Source organism: Schistocerca americana, chromosome 3 (assembly GCF_021461395.2).
Source record: "Schistocerca americana isolate TAMUIC-IGC-003095 chromosome 3, iqSchAmer2.1, whole genome shotgun sequence".
NCBI classification, from domain to species: Eukaryota; Metazoa; Arthropoda; class Insecta; order Orthoptera; family Acrididae; genus Schistocerca; species Schistocerca americana.
The window spans coordinates 258,269,974-258,287,874 of NC_060121.1; the positions used below are offsets into that span (position 1 = coordinate 258,269,974).

Consider the following 17,901-nt stretch of genomic DNA (forward strand, 5'->3'; position numbering starts at 1 on the left):
TGAGTGCTGAACAGATAGTCAGTCGCGATATGATTGAATCAAGAGAAGGGGCGCAGTTGTCTGTTTTTAACTAAACGTACTCTGATGTAGTGTCATTCCTTCCAGCACTAAGAGTACTATGTTGCTCGCAGCACTTGGTCAATATTTTTCTTTGAAATTATATGTAACATATTGTGCAAGCATAGTGTGAGGGTTTTCATAGGAGTAACTGAAGCAACTGCTCCGTGGGTGAGTTTCTTGCAGAACTGACTGATAATTCGTTGGCCCAGATTAGATTCCCACTGTTACTAATATTTTTTTTGTAATTTTGTTTTATTCCTTAATGTGTTAAACAGTTATAAAATTTAAATACATTTAACAGTTCAGTTTATATGTGCAAAATTAATATATTCGATACAGTTATGAATACTACCCTTGTAAGTCAAAAAGGCTATAGACCACCACGTTGTAGCACATTGGCGAAATTTTGCACTTGTGCTACTGGTTGGTACCATGACTCATAATTCTTAGAAGTTTGACTCCACCTACAGGTGTTCATTATTCATATTAAATTGTGGTTATTATTTCTAAAATATTTCTCTGTTATTGTCATTTCATTTTGTTTCCTGTTAACCTGTGCATTATGTATGTATGCATGTATTGCACTGTCATTACTGAATTGTTACAAATAAAGTACAGAAGTTTTTGACAACTAAGCACATTAAGATTTATTATCGTGGGAAAATTTTCTATATCCTGAGTAGTTATTCATTGAGGGTGCTTCCACATTCTGTTTTTCATTATTATTATTATTATTATTATTGTGGCTTATTTTTCAAAGTGTGTCAGAGAATTGCTACTGGAATATATACTTTGATTGTTCTTCAGTGTTGTCAGCTTGTATGCCTTAAAAGATTTGTTTGGTCTCTTCTTTTTTTTAGCCTTGACTATGGTGTACGATAAAGCAAATAGCATGGAAACTGATGTGGTTGAAGCTCCAAATTGGATTCATAAGTATATTATTGGCCGCAAAGGGGCAAATATTAGAACAATTACTCAGGATTTGCCAAAGGTAGATAATCTTAAGGAATTTTAATTACTCGAAATTTGTGTTTGATAATGTTATATAGACTGCAATGGATTACACAAGACTTGCTATTATTTTACTTTCTTTAGATGTGATGGTGTGGGTTGTCTTATTTTAGGTTCATGTTGAATTCACTGATAAAGAGGACAAGATAAAAATTGAAGGACCCCCTGAAGAAGTGGAGAAAGCAAAACAGGAATTGCAGAAGATGGCAAATGATTTGATCAATAAACTAACATATACTCAAATGACAGCTGACCCAAAATTTGCGAAACACATAATTGGGAAAAATGGTGTTAATGTTAACAGAATGAAGACGGACCTGAATGTTCTTATTAACATTGGTGAGAGTGATGGCATTACCACTATACACATTGAAGGCAATAAAGAAGGTGTACAAAAAGCTCAAGAGGTAAGGTTATTTGTGATTATGAATTTAATTTTGATTTCTCATGAAGTACTTTCAGAAATCAGTTTAATAATGTGTGTATGTTTTAAAGGAACTTAAAGAGATGTTACATAAACTTGAAAATGAGAAAGAAAAAGATATCATCATCGAGCATGGTTTCTTTCCAACAATAATTGGTGCTAAAGGTGAAAACATACGTGAAATAAGAGAAAAGTTTAATCAGGTGCAAATAACTTTCCCAGGACCAGGTGTGTACATTATTTCTTTATAAAAAAAGAAATTGAATAGAACTGAACATGTTGATTGCCGTAATTTGGTAGTGGCATGTATGTATTGGATGTTTTAGGAAATCTACTAGCATTATGATAGCCCTAAATGATATTTTCTACCTATTCCCCAATTGTACTCACAAGTGTTTGAAGTTTTACTGTTTTTGAGAATAGTTATTGAATTTCAACTGAATTCTGGGTACAATGTGAATGTGTTCCTTTTTATTCGTATAAATGTTGCTTCTTCTTCTTCTTCTTCTTCTTCTTCTTCTTCTTCTGTTTCTGTACATTTAGTGGTCGCTGATGTACTCATTCAATCTTTAACCTCACAATTCCCAGCAAGTTTGCTTAATTCTTAACTTTCTTCCTTTAAGTTGTGTTTTCTAGAGGTGAAAGCTGTACATGTACTGCTCGTTGCCATTATATATTCAAACTATTGAGGTATATCACCTAAACACTGAAACAGCATGTTCATAGTGGTGTCTTTTAGATATTTTGTTTTGTTCTGACTTCAGACTGGAGGTCATTCTTAATCTCAATTCATTACTGTGCATATTATTTCTGCTGTTTGGATGTTACTTTGTTTTTTTCAAGGTGGTCTAATACTTTAGAATTGCTAAAAGTCTACATCCCTTATAATTAATTTTTTTTCCATTTGGTGCTACTCTCTTTTTTTAAAAAAAAAAAAAGAAACAAACAAAAAACGTGAATGCTGAGTGGGCCCTATGGAGTTTAACCAGCTTTTAATTTGCTTCCAAGAGATACTGTATGAAGTTTGGAAACACTAGTATTCCAGAAATGCATTGGAATTCTCCCATCCTTGTAAAGTCATTTCAATTCTTGTTGAAATGGTTGTTCCAAAGATACACTATCTTCTGTAATAGTTCACCGGGGGGGGGGGGGGGGGGGGGCAAGTAGGAGGGGGCAGGGGCAAGATGCATTACTTTTTTGGCACCGTGTACCATGAGGGGAATGAGGATTTCTTGACTCACATTGTGAATCGGAGAGGAGGTGTGGATGTTCCAGGAGATCAAGAAACGAAACACTAGTTCTTATAATTCAGGCACATGCCCTTGCCATGAACCCAAAGTAACATGGAAGTTTATGTGCAGAATTGTTTTGGGAAGAGAAGATGAATTGCTAAGTGTTGCACCACACTCCAATCAGTGCTAAACCTTGTCACAACATCTTAAAAAAATTACTTTGATCAGCATAAAGTGATGTAACATACTAAGACATAGTGCTGTTTCCATCCATGACAATTCTTGCCCTCATGAAGAGGATAAAATGTAGTGAGTTACTTCAAATGCTGGAAAAAATTTCCTAGTTTGTTATACACCCCGTACTTTGCTTTGTCTTCTTTTAATTTCTTGTTTAACCTGAAATCTTTCTTTGCTGGCTTGGAATCCCAGGATAACAATGGTGTCAGGCAAGCTGTTTGTATCATCACAGGCGGAATAAATTTTCAAAATGTGGATGTGGAATATACTGTCTTGTGATGTCACCACATTCGCAGATTGCATTTTGATTGCTGTTAGCTGGATAGTGGTAATTATGGTCTTCGTACTCCTAATAGTTCCCTTTTGATGTTTCTTTCTCACAGTACCTATTTTTTTGCTAAGCAAAGCTTTTTAATGTTGTATTTTGTTGTGTTCAGTATTTTCTATAGATTTTATCATCTCCTGTTTCTGAAACATTGTCCAGTTCTATGGCAATAACAAGAGATGTATATCTGGAGTAGAAGTTTTTGCAGTAAATTTGTTTTGTGTTACAGGTGAAAAACGTGATGTCGTTAAAATAAGAGGTCCTCGGGAAGATGTGGACAAATGCCACAAACATTTAATGAAAGTTGTGAAAGAGCTGACTGAAGGTAGCTGCATGCTTGAAGTGCCAATTTTTAAACAGTTTCACAGATTTGTTATTGGCAAAGGAGGTGCAAACATAAAAAAGGTAGTCAGTTTTCAGTAACTAAATTTTCAGAAACTTTTTTCTACTTGTATGGTAACGACAGAAAATTCTGTAATAGATCTTTGAAATTGAATTGAACATGTGGTGACTGTGACTGCGTGCGTGTGTGCGGGATCGGGGGGGGGGGGGGGGGGGGGGCGGGGAAGTGGAGCTGCAGCTCAGTTTTCTCTCTTCAAACGGGACAAATCATTTGGTGTCATTATTTATCTTTTTTTTACACTGTGGATTAAAGAGCAAATAGTATGTCATGTTGAACAATTCGTTATACTCTTCTTGGGAATAAATCATCTTAAGTTCTTCCACATTATTTCAGATTCGAGATGAAACACAGACAAGAATTGACCTTCCTTCTGAAGGAGAGAAAAGCGATGTCATAAGAATAACTGGAAAGAAAGAGAATGTTGAGGAAGCAAAAAGACGTATACAAGAAATACAGAATGAACAGGTCAGTGGTCTGATCCTTAGATGTCATTATCTCATCCTGGTTAAGTTTCGCAGAAATTGTTTTAGTTGGTAATACTTTTTTACAAGTGATTATAAAGATTATTCTGGTAATATTTCGCTTAGAGCTTTAAACTACATTGTTTGAATGCAATGAAGGTGGTGAGAATATGTAACCACATAGTCTGAATAAATAATACTAATAATAATACTAGTTTGTGATTTTCAGTGTAATTTCATTTCAAGTAAATGACTTGCTATGTAGAAACAAAATGAAAGTTATTAGTGGCAGGAAGATGATGTCACAGAGGAAGAGGTGGTTCAGGAACTACTTGCTGTTATAATGAGTCATAAAATATGCTCCTGTTGTAAAACTGCAAGGTGACACTTAACATGAAATGAAGTGTAAATATTCAGAATTTAGAAAGATTGAACAAAGTCCAGCACCAGAATTAGTTAATCAGAGATAAACTTTGAGAATCAGCTCTGGTTTGTGATTTGTTTACTGAAACACTCATTATTTCAAATTAATCAAACCATTGCATTGTATTTGAAATAATCAGTACACACATAACTACTCCTAAATTAAATGTGTTTAAGATGTTTGTGTAGTGCAGAAATTTTATGAAGCTGAGCTACTTATAATCTGTTTACAAAGATATCAAAGAAGTCTCCCTAGATCAGGATCACTAGATGTCTGTTGATTTGAGCCCACTCACTGTTAGTGTCCGGTTGCTGCTAATCTCGGTGATGCAACACAGAACCTTGCGTATGTAGCGATTGTGAAGTGATTGTTGTGCCATGTTGCGTTATGTTGCAAGTTAATACATCTCTTGAGTGATGGAGTTCCACGCTCATCATAGGGTGCGGCAAATGCTCTTTCCAGCCCTTTGGAAGTGCAAGGAGAAGTACTTTTTGGAATAAAAAAATAATAATGTTGTTGAATGTTCTGAGCAAGTGAGCAAAAATAGAGTTGCTCCACCACCTCTCTCAGCTTATTAAATGACCAGTGATGTTTGCAGGAGCAAGTGTTAGCTCTGTGAGAAGAATTTGAAATTTTTGCAAACATACTGTATTTGCCGGTATGTAAGACACACTTTTTTTCCTTTGAAAATGTAATGTAGAGGCTCCATTTATTCAAATTTCTGTTTTCCAACTTGAAGCAATTTATTGTTAGCTTCCTTGCTAATTTGGAGCATTTCAGTCGTATAGAGTTCGGGGGATGTACATGCATCATCAATAATGATTTGTATATTGTTCTTCCAAGCTTCAGTTGGTATAGTTTACAGTGGAGATCCACTTGTCATACTTGTAATCTGGTTTTATTTGCAAACTATGACTGAAAAACGGCATTGCTATACTACTTATTTAACCTGAAAGTGATTACATGTGCTAAAGAATATGGAAACAGGACAGCACAAAGGCATTATAGGTTTCTTCAACAGAAAAAAAGATAAGAATTTGATGGAATTGGGAAGATGTTTTAAAGAAAGTACCTCGCAGTAAATGTAATCTAAAAAGAGGAACTGTTAATGGCCAAAACTTGAAGCAGAACTCAGTACTTACATTTTAGAAAGACAACTGGTAATTTCAGTTTGTACGAAAGTGATCATTCATCAAGCAAAAGCAATATTCACTAACAAAGGGATCACTGACTTCAACATCATAATAAAGATTTATCAGGAGAGATTGGCTTTGTATGCAGACCAAGACAAAAATGTTACAGAAGATGCCAGCCAAATAAAAAGAACAAATTGTTGATTTTCATTGATTTGACATAATCTCAAGGAAAAAAAGAAAAGAAACTTCCACAAATTGGAAATGTGGATGAGACTCTGCTAACCTTTGATGTGCCTTCTAACAGATGTGTGGATTCCAAGGGCACAAAAAGCGTTATGTTTTAAACTTAAGGGCATGATAAAATTCATTGCACACTTGCTTTATCCTGCTGTACTGATGGAACAAAATTGCCACATTTTATTTTTAAAAGAAAGATGCTTCCTAAGGAACAATTGCTGAAAGGAGCATTTGTCTGTGTACACAAAGGCTGACTGGATGGTTGGAGGAGGAATGATGTGGATAGCTAAAACTTGGTCTAGGTGACCTGGAGGCCTACTGAAGAAGCCTGTCCTATCAGTAAGGGTTCAGACATTAAAAATGGACTGAATGAATTGAAGACTCAGTTTCAATATGTATCAAGGGAGCATTCAAGAAACCTATGGAAGAGGAATGGAACAGACAGATGCAATGTACACATTTCGAAACTGCACCTTCAGGAAGGAAGAGACGACCTAGCATTTCGCAAGTTTGAGTGTAGGTCAAAGCTTCACAGGGCTCTATAAAAACTGAAGCACAGAAAAACTATTTAAGAAGTGTTTAATCAGTAATGCGCTGGATGATATGGAAGACAATTTATTGTGTGAGGCTTCAGGTTCTGACAACCAGCTTGAAGTGTTTATTCCTTCAGCCCTGAGGATGAATTTTGCAGATTTGAGGTTGAAAATTAAAAGGTGAGCACTTTCTTCTACTTCTGTTGCCTAGATATTTGATGTATGTGAACATAAGTATTACAATTGTTTTGCAATAGCTATATTAAGTGAGAAATTTTTCCCCTAATAAAAACCTTTAAAAGTGTGGTACGTCTTTTATGCCAGTGCAACTTATACCTGGCAAATGCAGTAATCCTGGGAAATCACCAGAAACTCCTGATAAATTTCAGTTCAAATTCTTCAGTTCAACAGTGCTTTGGAACTGTCTTGCTCTTTGTCTGAACTACTTTCTGGTTACATTTCTCTTGCAAGCAGAGGTCCCCAGGAGTGGTATTGGCGTTTTAAAACCAAATGTGTGGCTATGTAGGGTAGTGTCCCAGGTGTTCTCTCTCACACTGCAATCATGTACCATTGTGGGCCCTCAGTTGTGAGAAAATAACATGAAAGAATTTCCTGTGACCCATTGCATGATTAAAGCTGCAGTAAAAATGTTGATTTTTTGAAACCTCATGTCAGCATTAAGTTATATGGTGCGTATGCCGAAGAAAATGGACAGGAGTCCTATCACGTGTTAATTATTTTTTACATTGTTCATTATTTACATTCAATTAATTGTGGTTGCATGATGTGATACCTGGGAACATAACCAACACAGTTATGTAAGTTGTTTCAGAAAGTTGATCTCACCTCTCCTTGCTAGCAACTATACATTCTGCGTAGAACATAGTTTTACTTTGACTTTTTTTACTCTTTTTCTCTTAGGCCAAGATGCACTGAGAAAAATCCAGTTGGATAACATCGTTGGGGTTGTCACGTGACAAACAATCAAAGACCTCTACCTAATGCAGAAGATTGCTCCTAGTCTGTGGATATTTTGAAGTGTACTTGAGGAAAAGGTTATTTGGGCTTGGGGTTTTCTGTCTGTGAGGAATATTTTGCTGTTGATGCCACTAACATTGGAAAAAGTGCAGAATAAAATATTATTATTGCTAGAGCATGAAGACATTGACTGGCAATCATATTTCATTGTAGAAATGAAATGTATTAGGGAAGCCACAGAAATGTTCTGTGTGGATGAAACTTGCAGAGATAGTAATATGATAGGAAATGTAGACAGAAGGATGACGTGGTGTTATGAGGTGGGGAACCACCTGTAAGAGACGTATTATTGGAATTGTTTGATCAAGCAAGGGGTCATCAGGGAGGCCCATTTAGAATTTTGGGCTAAATCCACAAAAAGTAACAACTGAGGTCAGATGAATTTTGAAAACTTGGAGACTGTTTGTGAATATGATTCTCCAAAATCTTCCTTCAAAGGCAGTCATTGTAGTGGAAAATTCTCCACACCATAAGGCAGCTGGACAAAATAACACATGAGGGAGGCTCTTGCAGTGGCTGCAAAAGAGGCGTTTTGCTGCAGTGAGAGCTCGAGAAGGTGGGCTTTTCTTCTCCTTAGTTCATGAACATACGTCTGGTAAAAAGTTGTACATGGTTGATGGAAGTGGCTAAAGAGAACGGCCACATGTCTGTCTGCTGCCCTATAATTGTGATTTAAGTGCAGTGGAAATGGCATGGGCAAAACTGAAAATGTTGTTCAGGGAGTGTAGCATATCAGCAGATGTGTCTAATAACGATCTGTTAATAACTGCCAGTGACTGGGAAGAGTACTGCAGGAAGGTCCAGAAACTAGAAGAAAATATATCCTTAGATTTCAATAATTGTCCTTCAAGGCGAAGTAGTGCAAGTGGTTAAAAAATATACTTCATTGAGTGTTTTGGCTTTGGGCAGTTAAATCATTACAAGAAAAATGAAACTCTGCTTACCAGTTAGGAAGTGGAGTGTATGTTGAGTGCCAAAGGACAAGAGTACACAAATGTGACAGATAACTAAACTATTGCAACTGAAATTTCCAGTGAAGAACCATTGATTGAGAGGAATTGATGAAAGAAAGTTTACGCAATTTTTTTCCATAACAAAGATGTGGAAGTTACTCAATGAGTTTCGAATTCTCAGTGTCAAGGAAATGCATTTTACAATGCAAGATTATTAGGTTTGCATATAAGTATAGGCTGTTGTTATGGTAAACTTGGAGTTAGCATTGATTTGACATCTCTGTTTTATGTTTTACATGGTTTTGTGTAACTGTTTAGTCATTTTTTTTTCTTCTCTTGGCTGGACTAGGTGACTCGGGAAGATGGGGTATGTGTTCTTGATATTAGTTATGTATAGAAATGTGGTACTTGCTGAACACTGTGTGTGTGTGTGTGTGTGTGTGTGTGTGTGTGTGTGAGAGAGAGAGAGAGAGAGAGAGAGAGAGAGAGAGAGAGAGAGACAGACTCACTATGATATTTATTTTTAGGCAAACATAGTGACAGAAGAAATTACTATCCCTCCAAAATTCTACAACTCCTTAATTGGGGCAGGTGGAAAACTGATACATACAATCATGGATGAATGTGGTGGAGTCAATATAAAGTTCCCACCAGCTGAAAGTAACAGTGACAAGGTAATAAAATTTAACTACTGCATGCTGTAACATATATCAGTGGAAACATTGTGGTTAGTGTAGTATCAGTTAACTCTTCATATCTTACATGTTAAAAAATATCTACTTTAAGTAGTGTGTAAAGCCAATTTCTGTACAAAGACGACTTAAAATTTTTGTTTTATGTTTACTGTGGTAATGTGTTTTAATATCATTAAAGTGTTGAAATTCTATGTGCTCTGTATCACAGGCTCTATGGAATCAGTGCACAAATCTTGGAGGTGTTCTTACATTTGAAATAAGTAGAATATTACCAATTAAAAGAGCAACGTACTATTTCACAGATGGCTTACCAAGGCCTAATGCTGATTCACTGTTGTACAGGTTACAGTACGGGGTCCAAAGGATGATGTTGAGAAAGCATGTCAGCAACTCCGGGAACTGTTAAATGAGCGGCAGCTCTCCAGCTACACAGCCGAAGTTCGTGCCAAACCACAACATCATAAATTCCTCATTGGCAAAAATGGTGCAAAAATTAAAAAGATCAGGGATACGACTGGTGCCCGTATTGCATTCCCTACTGAGGATGATCAAGACAAAGAAGCAATAATGATTATTGGACGAAAAGAGGCTGTGGAAAAAGCAAAGGCACTGCTTGAAGAAGATATTAAAGAAATAGTCAGTTTCTGTAACATTTGGGAACTATTATTTCTCATTCTATATCTGTAATAAAGTTGTGTTTAATGGTAAACTCTACATTTTTGCTTTCAGGATAATACTGTGGAAAGTGAAATGACTGTTGATCCGAAACATCACCGTCACTTTGTTATGAGGCGAGGTGAAGTGCTTAATAGGATATCGGAGGAATTTGGGGATGTAAAGATATCCTTCCCACGTCCTGGTGTATCGAGTGACAGAGTCGTTCTAAAAGGAGCCAAGGAATTCATTGAATTGGCAAAACAGCGCATTCAGGAAATTGTCACTGATCTGGTTAGTATAATTTTGTGCCATCTGTGAGCAACTACTTGCAGATAAGTACCCAATTGGCTTCAGAGATATGGTACTTATTTATTTTGGGATTATCAGATATGTTACTAATTTGGGTCTCCATGTTCAGAGATATTTTATGCTGATATAACTGTAAATAAAGTTTGAGGCACACATCCTTTGTTTCACTTTTGTAATGAGCTTTTAAGAGAGACCTCAATGTTAACAGTAAGTTTTCAGTAAGTGGCCATAGTGAAGCCTCATATAATATACGAAGTATAACTGTATTGTATGTTGAATCATGACCATAGTAAATGAACTATTTTTATTCAATGTGGAGATTTTCTTTCTGTATACATTACTAAATTGAGAAACAGGGTAATGCGCTGCTGAGGACTTAATGATGTTTGTTGCACTGCGCAAAGTACTCAAGGGCTATACATGTATCTGCATCAGAATAACAGTGTGTTTGACGACAAAGCACAATTGAGTGTGGAAAGGGGTGATGTCAGTTTGCTGAAGCATGCGTGGGCATTAGGACTGTAGAAGCAACAGCTGTGTGGTTCCCTACGGGACTACCTTCTTGCACCACCTATTAATGTGCAGTGTTGAGGTTACTTTACAGGATCGTTGTATTCATCTAACTTAACAAACGCACTCCCATTTATAAGATTGTACTTTGCTCCTGTTATTTGTATTTCTCAACAAAAGCAACAGGAAGCGCACTGATTTTACAATAATCAGAATGAATCACATTCAGTTGTCTTACTCAGTACATAAGGGTGTTAAAATGGATCTGAATCATTGATGTAAATTCAATAACAAACAACATTAAAATAATATAACTGCTTGAGCACTTACCAATCACTGTAGTGTGCATGTAGAGTTTTATATTTTTGTAGAGGAGCATTCCTTAGTAAAAAGAAGAGTTCTACTGTGCAACTGCAGTACACAAGATTCAATAAAAAATACGAAATACAGGCACTCAAATAAAGACAAATTAAGGCAAAGGGTAAATGCTAGTTAGTTCAGAACCACTTTCTTCCCAGACATTGTCATTATCTGAGCTCTGGTCAGTGGATGCGTCACTGGAATTGTCTAAGAATATAATTATATTGTAAATATTATTCTCTACACTCACTCCACTTTTCCATGCTTCTTTAACAACCATTACTGTGTGGCGTACAATACTTTTCCACTTCTCTGGTGTTATTTGTGCCACTGTTTCCTCTAACAGTCTTTGAATTTCTGCCACAGTAAAGCTTTTGCTATTTGTTACCACATAATTATTAATGTATGCCCAAATCATTTTGTTGGTAATAAATTGACAGTGGTATGGTGGAAGACTTAGAACCTTGTGGCCATGTTCTTTAGTACCTTGTCCATAACACACTTTTGAAGCTGTAGCTTATTTTTCTTTCCTATTTTCATGAGTTCTGCCTTACAAAAATCATCCTGAATTTTCACGTTGTGGCATTTTAACTATTCAACAGTGTTGGCTTTTTTCGTTGCTGTCATTGGAGCTTTATCTTTAATAACTGAACAGTATGGGGTGTTATCCATTATAGTGACAGATGACCAATTTAAGTTTATCAGTAATTGCCCCCTTGAACCACTTCAGAAAACTATCGTGGTTAATATCCTTGATTTGTAAACAAGGGAACAATTAGGTACGAAACAGTTGCAGTTCCAGCATGCAAGACAATAATTCTTGTCCTTTCCCACTGGAACAGCAGAATTTCCACGTATGCTATCATCTGTCCAGTTCTTTGTGACGGAATGAATGGCATTTGTCCATGTTTCGTCGAGCCACTCAATGGCTTCAAATGGCACTTTGATAGTTCTTAAAAATTGACAGCGCCAGGCTACGATGTCACCTCTATTATAATTTTCCATCCATTAATTTTTTATTCCAGAGACAGAGAGCTCTGACAATCTTTAACAAAGATGTTTTGCTGCCACTGAATGACTCTGCCTCGCAAAAAGTACACAGTTTTTTTTTCTTGTTTGATGTTCCTTTCTCATGAAACATCTATATATGTGATGGTGAACAGCATCTTGTTGAATAGTTAGAGTTTGTTACACATAGTTTGTCTTCTTCTTTCCAGGTGTCCATAGTTTGGATGAACCAGGCTCTTCCCCTCTGCACAATATTTCTCCTTCCAAGTTTAGATGACAGTATTTTTGTGTATCTTCAAGGCGTGTGCAGTTCTTTCAACTACCTTCATTAAAGACAATGGAGTTGCTCTCTCTGTTTCTCAAAATATTTCCGCAATGAGCCTACGAACTCACTTGTCTGACCATGCAGAACTTTAATAGATTGCTGAACTTTCTGTTTACCAGCCACACTTTTTTTTGAACGCTTCTACTATAAGCTTCAGATATTCTGTAGTGCAAAATAAACACGCCTCACAGAGAAACTGACCACAACTGTTTGCGTTACCGGCCGTGAGCACTGCCTGCAACTGGCTACAGTAGCCGCTACTTGCAGTAGCAGATAGATTTGGCAACGATGAACGGAACAGGAGGTGTGGCCATGCACATTGTTTGGCTGTTGTTGTTGTAGCAGCTCTGTGAAAGCTAGGTGTCAATGGTTTTGTTATTGTGATCTGGGTATTTTTTAAATTGCTTATATAAACCAATTTGGACTCAGTTTTCCTATCTGATTTTTAAATGTAATTCATTTGCAAAGTGATTGTAATTGACTACATTTGCTTATCTCTTTAAAAACAGGAATCTAGAGTGACAATTGAATGTGTCATACCTCAGAAACACCATCGTACAGTAATGGGTGCTAAAGGACGCAAGGTCCAGTATATTACAGCGGAGCATGATGTCCAGATTAAGTTCCCAGACCGTGATAACCAAGGTGAGTTGCATGATGATACTGTCTTTCCCTAGGTCAGAACAAAGGTAACTTGACACTTGGGTGCAGAAAGGAGTGACAGTATTGTTTTTTCCATTTTTTGTGTATGCATTATGGCTGTGATGAGTGTAACTGGCAGCTATGTACACAGTAATTTCACATGCTCCTTATTATTCGTGAATATTTAGATCTCTCTGTTGTAGTAACACCCTTATAACTTTTCTATGTGCTTTCGCTGCCAGTCTCTTCTGTGCACTGAACATCTTTTCTGAGTAAAAGAGCTCACAATGGAAATGGATTGCAAGTATTTTACTGGTAAGAAGCATAATCTGCACCTCATTCTTGTAGCAGCACCTGAAATAGAGTTATGTGGCAGTGGTAAACAAAAAATATGTAACGTAGCAACATTCTGGTGATTGTTGCTATGGTAGGTAACATGGTGTCAATCATGTTAGGATCTAGGTATTAATTACAAGACAAAACTATAGCATGAATTCCACTTTTGATCTCTTGTCCAACTACTGGCCGTTTGCTTCTCCTCCATTGTCTGAGTGAAATGATTACATTGATTTTCAGTGTTTTTTTTAACATTTTATTGTTTTTCATGCCATAGTTACTGGAGAAGAATAAGATGTTTGTAGTATGGATTGAGCAAAGGACATTAGAACCAAAGGAAGAGTGTTAAAATGAGAGAGAGAAGCATCAAGAAGTGATTGTAAAGAAAAAGAAAAATGGATGAAAAAATGGACCATGATGATGGAACAGGATAATAAACGAAGGAAGAAAATACTATATAGAATGATAAGAAACAGAAATGACAAAGAATGCAATAATAGCTGATAAAAATGAGTAGGAGTAGGACCTTAGAGCTGTGGAGTACATACTTTGATGATCTGCTGAACCCGGATGAAACAGTGGACGATTATCAAAACGTAGAGTGGATGAGAATGAACTGAAACTGGGAAAAGATCTAATGTGATTGAAGAGGCACTAAAGAACATAAGAAAAGGAAAGGTATTGAGGTTGAATGAACAAAGTGTGGAAATGATCAGAGCACCAGAAGAGCTGGCAGCACAGTGGCTTTATGGTGTTATGAAAGCTGTTTGGAAGGAACTGATGACTTCGTGATTCTTGTTGGACAATTCCGGAGAACAGTGGATAAACTGCCAAGGGAAAAACTGTATGGCTTCAGGCTAGGAATATTTGCAGTAAAACTGCTGAGTATGGGACAGATCTGCTGATAGCCTTTCTGGATTTAGAGGAAGCATATATCACCACATCCAGAAGTAAAGTTTGGGAGATGCTAAAAAGAAAGGTAGAGGCAAGCTGTGCTGAAGATAAAAGGAGAGGGAGAGAGAATAGAGAACAACATGGCAGTGCACTTCCTTGTTTCAGAAAATCTCCTTTACTATTCATATTGATGGACGATGTAATGACAAGACAGACAGGCTGACTGAAGTGTTATTTACTGATTATTTGATTGTGTGAGTGACAATGATGAGGAAGTACAGAAGCAATTATATACCGTTGGCCATTCAAAATGCAACTCAAAATAGATTTGGGAGACAATATGTGGTACAAAGATCACATGATTTGAAATACAGCCCCGCGTGAAGTGAGGAAGGTGATGAAATTAGTATCGAGTGTTGCTGCCATTGGCAGCTATGACACCTGTTACAAGCCTCTGCATTACGTCAGAGACTCACGATGTGTTATTGTGGTATATCAGACAATGCTGCTTCCACATATTGCCAGAGTTGATCTGGTGTAGCAGCAGGTGGCGTATCCCGGGCCAGTCATTCCAGAGTCATCAAACAGACGTTCTCGATAGACGAAAGATTTGGAGAACAGTGAGGCCAAGGCAGCAGTGCAATCTGATAAGTGATGAAGTCTTGAACATTGCGTGTCCTGCGTACCCATGCGTCATCCTGTTTGGCTGTTGGGAAGCTATGATGTTATGGGAGGACAACAGGCTCAAAGACTTCAGCGATGCAACACTGGCTGGTTAGTGTACCAGCAATGCATATTAACAAGGGAACCTCCCCATCGCACCCCCCTCAGATTTAGTTATAAGTTGGCACAGTGGATAGGCCTTGAAAAACTGAACACAGATCAATCGAGAAAACACGAAGTTGTGTGGAACTATGAAAAAAGAAGCAAAATATACAAACTGAGTAGTCCATGCACAAAATAGGCAACATCAAGGAGTGTGCGTTCAGGAGCGCCGTGGTCCTGTGGTTAGTGTGAGCAGCTGCAGAGTGACAGGTCCTTGGTTCAAGTCTTCCCTCGAGTGAAAAGTTTACTGTCTTTATTTTCGCAAAGTTTTGATCTGTCCGTTCGTTAATTGATGTCTCTGTTCAGTGTAATAAGTTTAGTGTCTTGTGTTTTGTGACCGAACTGCAAAAACGTGCGATTAGTAGATGAAAGGACGTGCCTCTCCAATGGGAACCGAAAGCATTTAATCGCAAGGTCATAGGTCAACCAATTCCTCCACAGGAAAACACGTCTGATACATTCTATACGACACTGGTGACGGCAAGAGTGTCACATGACAGGAATATATTGTCGACCCACCTAACTTGTACACTTGGCGAATGGGTAAAAAGATTCTTCTACCTTGCCCGATTTAGGTTTTCTTGTGGATGTGATAACCACTCCCAAAAAAGTGATAAAAACATGACAGTTTGTCACGTAAACTGCAACAAATGAATGCAACAGTTTCACAGTCGCACTGTTTTTCCTGGGCTCTGTCAAAACATGTTTTTAATGCTTTCAAATTTTTCCCTGTGTAGACCGTCAAATCCTGCATATGTCCAAGCAAATCGGAACATGTCCTGGAATTTTGGAGAGCGAAGTTGATTATGTGTGAGTGCCTGAACTTTGATAATTGTCTGAAAATAAAAAATTAAACTTTTCACTCGAGGGAAGACGTGAACCAAGGACCTCTCGTTCCGCAGCTGCTCGCGCTAACCACGGGACCACGGTGCTCGTGTTCTTACATTATCCTAAATGTTGCCTATGTTGCGCATGGACTACTCAGTTTGTATATTTTGCTTATTTTTTCGTAGTTCCACACAAATTCTTCCTGTTTTCTCAATTGATCTGTGTTCAGTTTTTCAAGGCCTATCCACTGTGCCAACTTATAACAAAATGTGAGGGAGGTGCGATGGGGAGATTCCCTTGTAAGGGGATGCAAGAGTGGAGTCCAATACAGAAAATGTAGCATGTATTTTCGGCGAATTTCACATGTAAATTTTTGTTTATAAATGACTAGACCTACAAATTTAAAAGATTGTCAAACTAACGTGCTCGAAGATAAAGCCTCAGTACTTTGAAATTGACAGTTAAATAGAAGTATTGATTGGGGAGCTTTTTCATTGGAATGTTGGTGCCAAAGCATACTTAAACACTTATTTTCGTTCCCAAACTGGTCATTTCTTGTTTTCTTCTCTTTGCTGTGTTTAAGCTTTCAACAAATGTTGTTCCTATTGAGAACCAGCATTTTCTGTCCCCATGAACATAGTACTTCTCTGATTCAAGGTGTTTCTCGACATTATTTTTCTTTTCTCACCCAAATTGATTATTACAGAATCTATAGAATATTGACTTCAACCTTTAGTGGGCATTCATAACCATGCGACACATACTTAACAACACTACAGAGAGAACTGACAACGTACTTGGCATAGAAAATAACTTTATTTGCACTTGAGGGGAAGACTTTTGGCTTGATAGTATTATGTTCACAAGTTTTGTTTTCTAGTCGCTGTTGTGAAGAGTGCACACACTATAAACTGGTAGTTGGCAGTAACGATAACAAAAAAACTAGAATTATGACCAGGAGAGGAATGGTGTGGGGAAACAAGCCTCGCATCTTTGTCACAGGGCATCCAGCATGCACCCATGTTTTGTTTTTCTCCAAAAGCAGAAATAAACATGGTCAAAGGGACCCTGTTGCCTTCTGGTGGTGTGAGGGTCGTAACTGAACTCCGTAATGGAATGGAATTAGTCTCCTCACTCATTTCAAAATAAGAAAAGGAAACAATGAGCAGTGCACACTACAATGCACTTGGTGAAGTCTACCACCCAATTGGTTGCTGAGATTGGCAGTATTGTAAACGAGGAAGATCAGGCCACATTTCAAAATGCTCACCACCTAAAATTGTCACATTAAAGTTTCTGCATTATACTGACTTTTGAAGTTCAGCAACCAGGCATGTATGTTCTTGTTTTAGGATGCAAGGCTCCACAGCAGAATCCTACACTGCATTACGTGGTGTCTATCTTATACAGATGAGTCATCTGCCCCCAACTGGTATGGTGCCAGAGCATAAAGTGCACTTATACATCATTGCATTTATATTTTGCAGACATGTTTCTAAGCATATTCTCTCCCCAAATTAGCCTTTACCATATGGTGTGCAGTACAAGTAACTGGAAACGGGTTACATACTGCTGAAAATATTTTAGTACATCTGAAAATACAACCTCAGTTTTGATTCGATGACTGGACATGCCACCTAGCGGATAGTAGATGTACTGATAATGGTTTCAATGTTGTCCACCTACAGATAGCAATCTGGTATGACTACCAGAATGCCATCTGTGTCTACCCTTTAATAGGGAATGCTCACAGCCAGAAAGCTCAGTGTCGTGCGAAAATATGAAGCAAGCAGGTAACAACGCCACGGAGACACATACGTGCTTTCTACTTCCAACTGAATGAGTGTGAAAGGGGTCAAATGGTGGCCTAACTGGTATGTAAGGGTCCTTTCGGACAATTGCCATGCAAGTCGTATGCGCTTGTCACTTGTGTATCGATTGTGTTATCAGTGGTCATATGAACATTGTCACACCTGTAGATGAGATTCAGGATGTCCACGCAGCACAGATGACCACCGGGATTGTCTTATTGTGAGGG

The 17,901-nt window shown here is 37.6% G+C and overlaps 1 protein-coding gene across 1 annotated transcript in view; it reads left to right on the top strand.

Moving 5' to 3' along the window:
• Positions 1–17,901, top strand: part of LOC124607419 (vigilin) — an 89,651-nt gene that overhangs the window by 29,751 nt on the left and 41,999 nt on the right. The window contains exons 7-15 of the mRNA XM_047139745.1: positions 921–1,051; positions 1,185–1,478; positions 1,567–1,723; positions 3,519–3,694; positions 4,026–4,157; positions 9,002–9,148; positions 9,512–9,805; positions 9,899–10,117; positions 12,848–12,983. Coding sequence (XP_046995701.1) covers positions 921–1,051; positions 1,185–1,478; positions 1,567–1,723; positions 3,519–3,694; positions 4,026–4,157; positions 9,002–9,148; positions 9,512–9,805; positions 9,899–10,117; positions 12,848–12,983 — 1,686 coding nt within the window. The remainder of the gene's footprint in view (positions 1–920; positions 1,052–1,184; positions 1,479–1,566; positions 1,724–3,518; positions 3,695–4,025; positions 4,158–9,001; positions 9,149–9,511; positions 9,806–9,898; positions 10,118–12,847; positions 12,984–17,901) is intronic.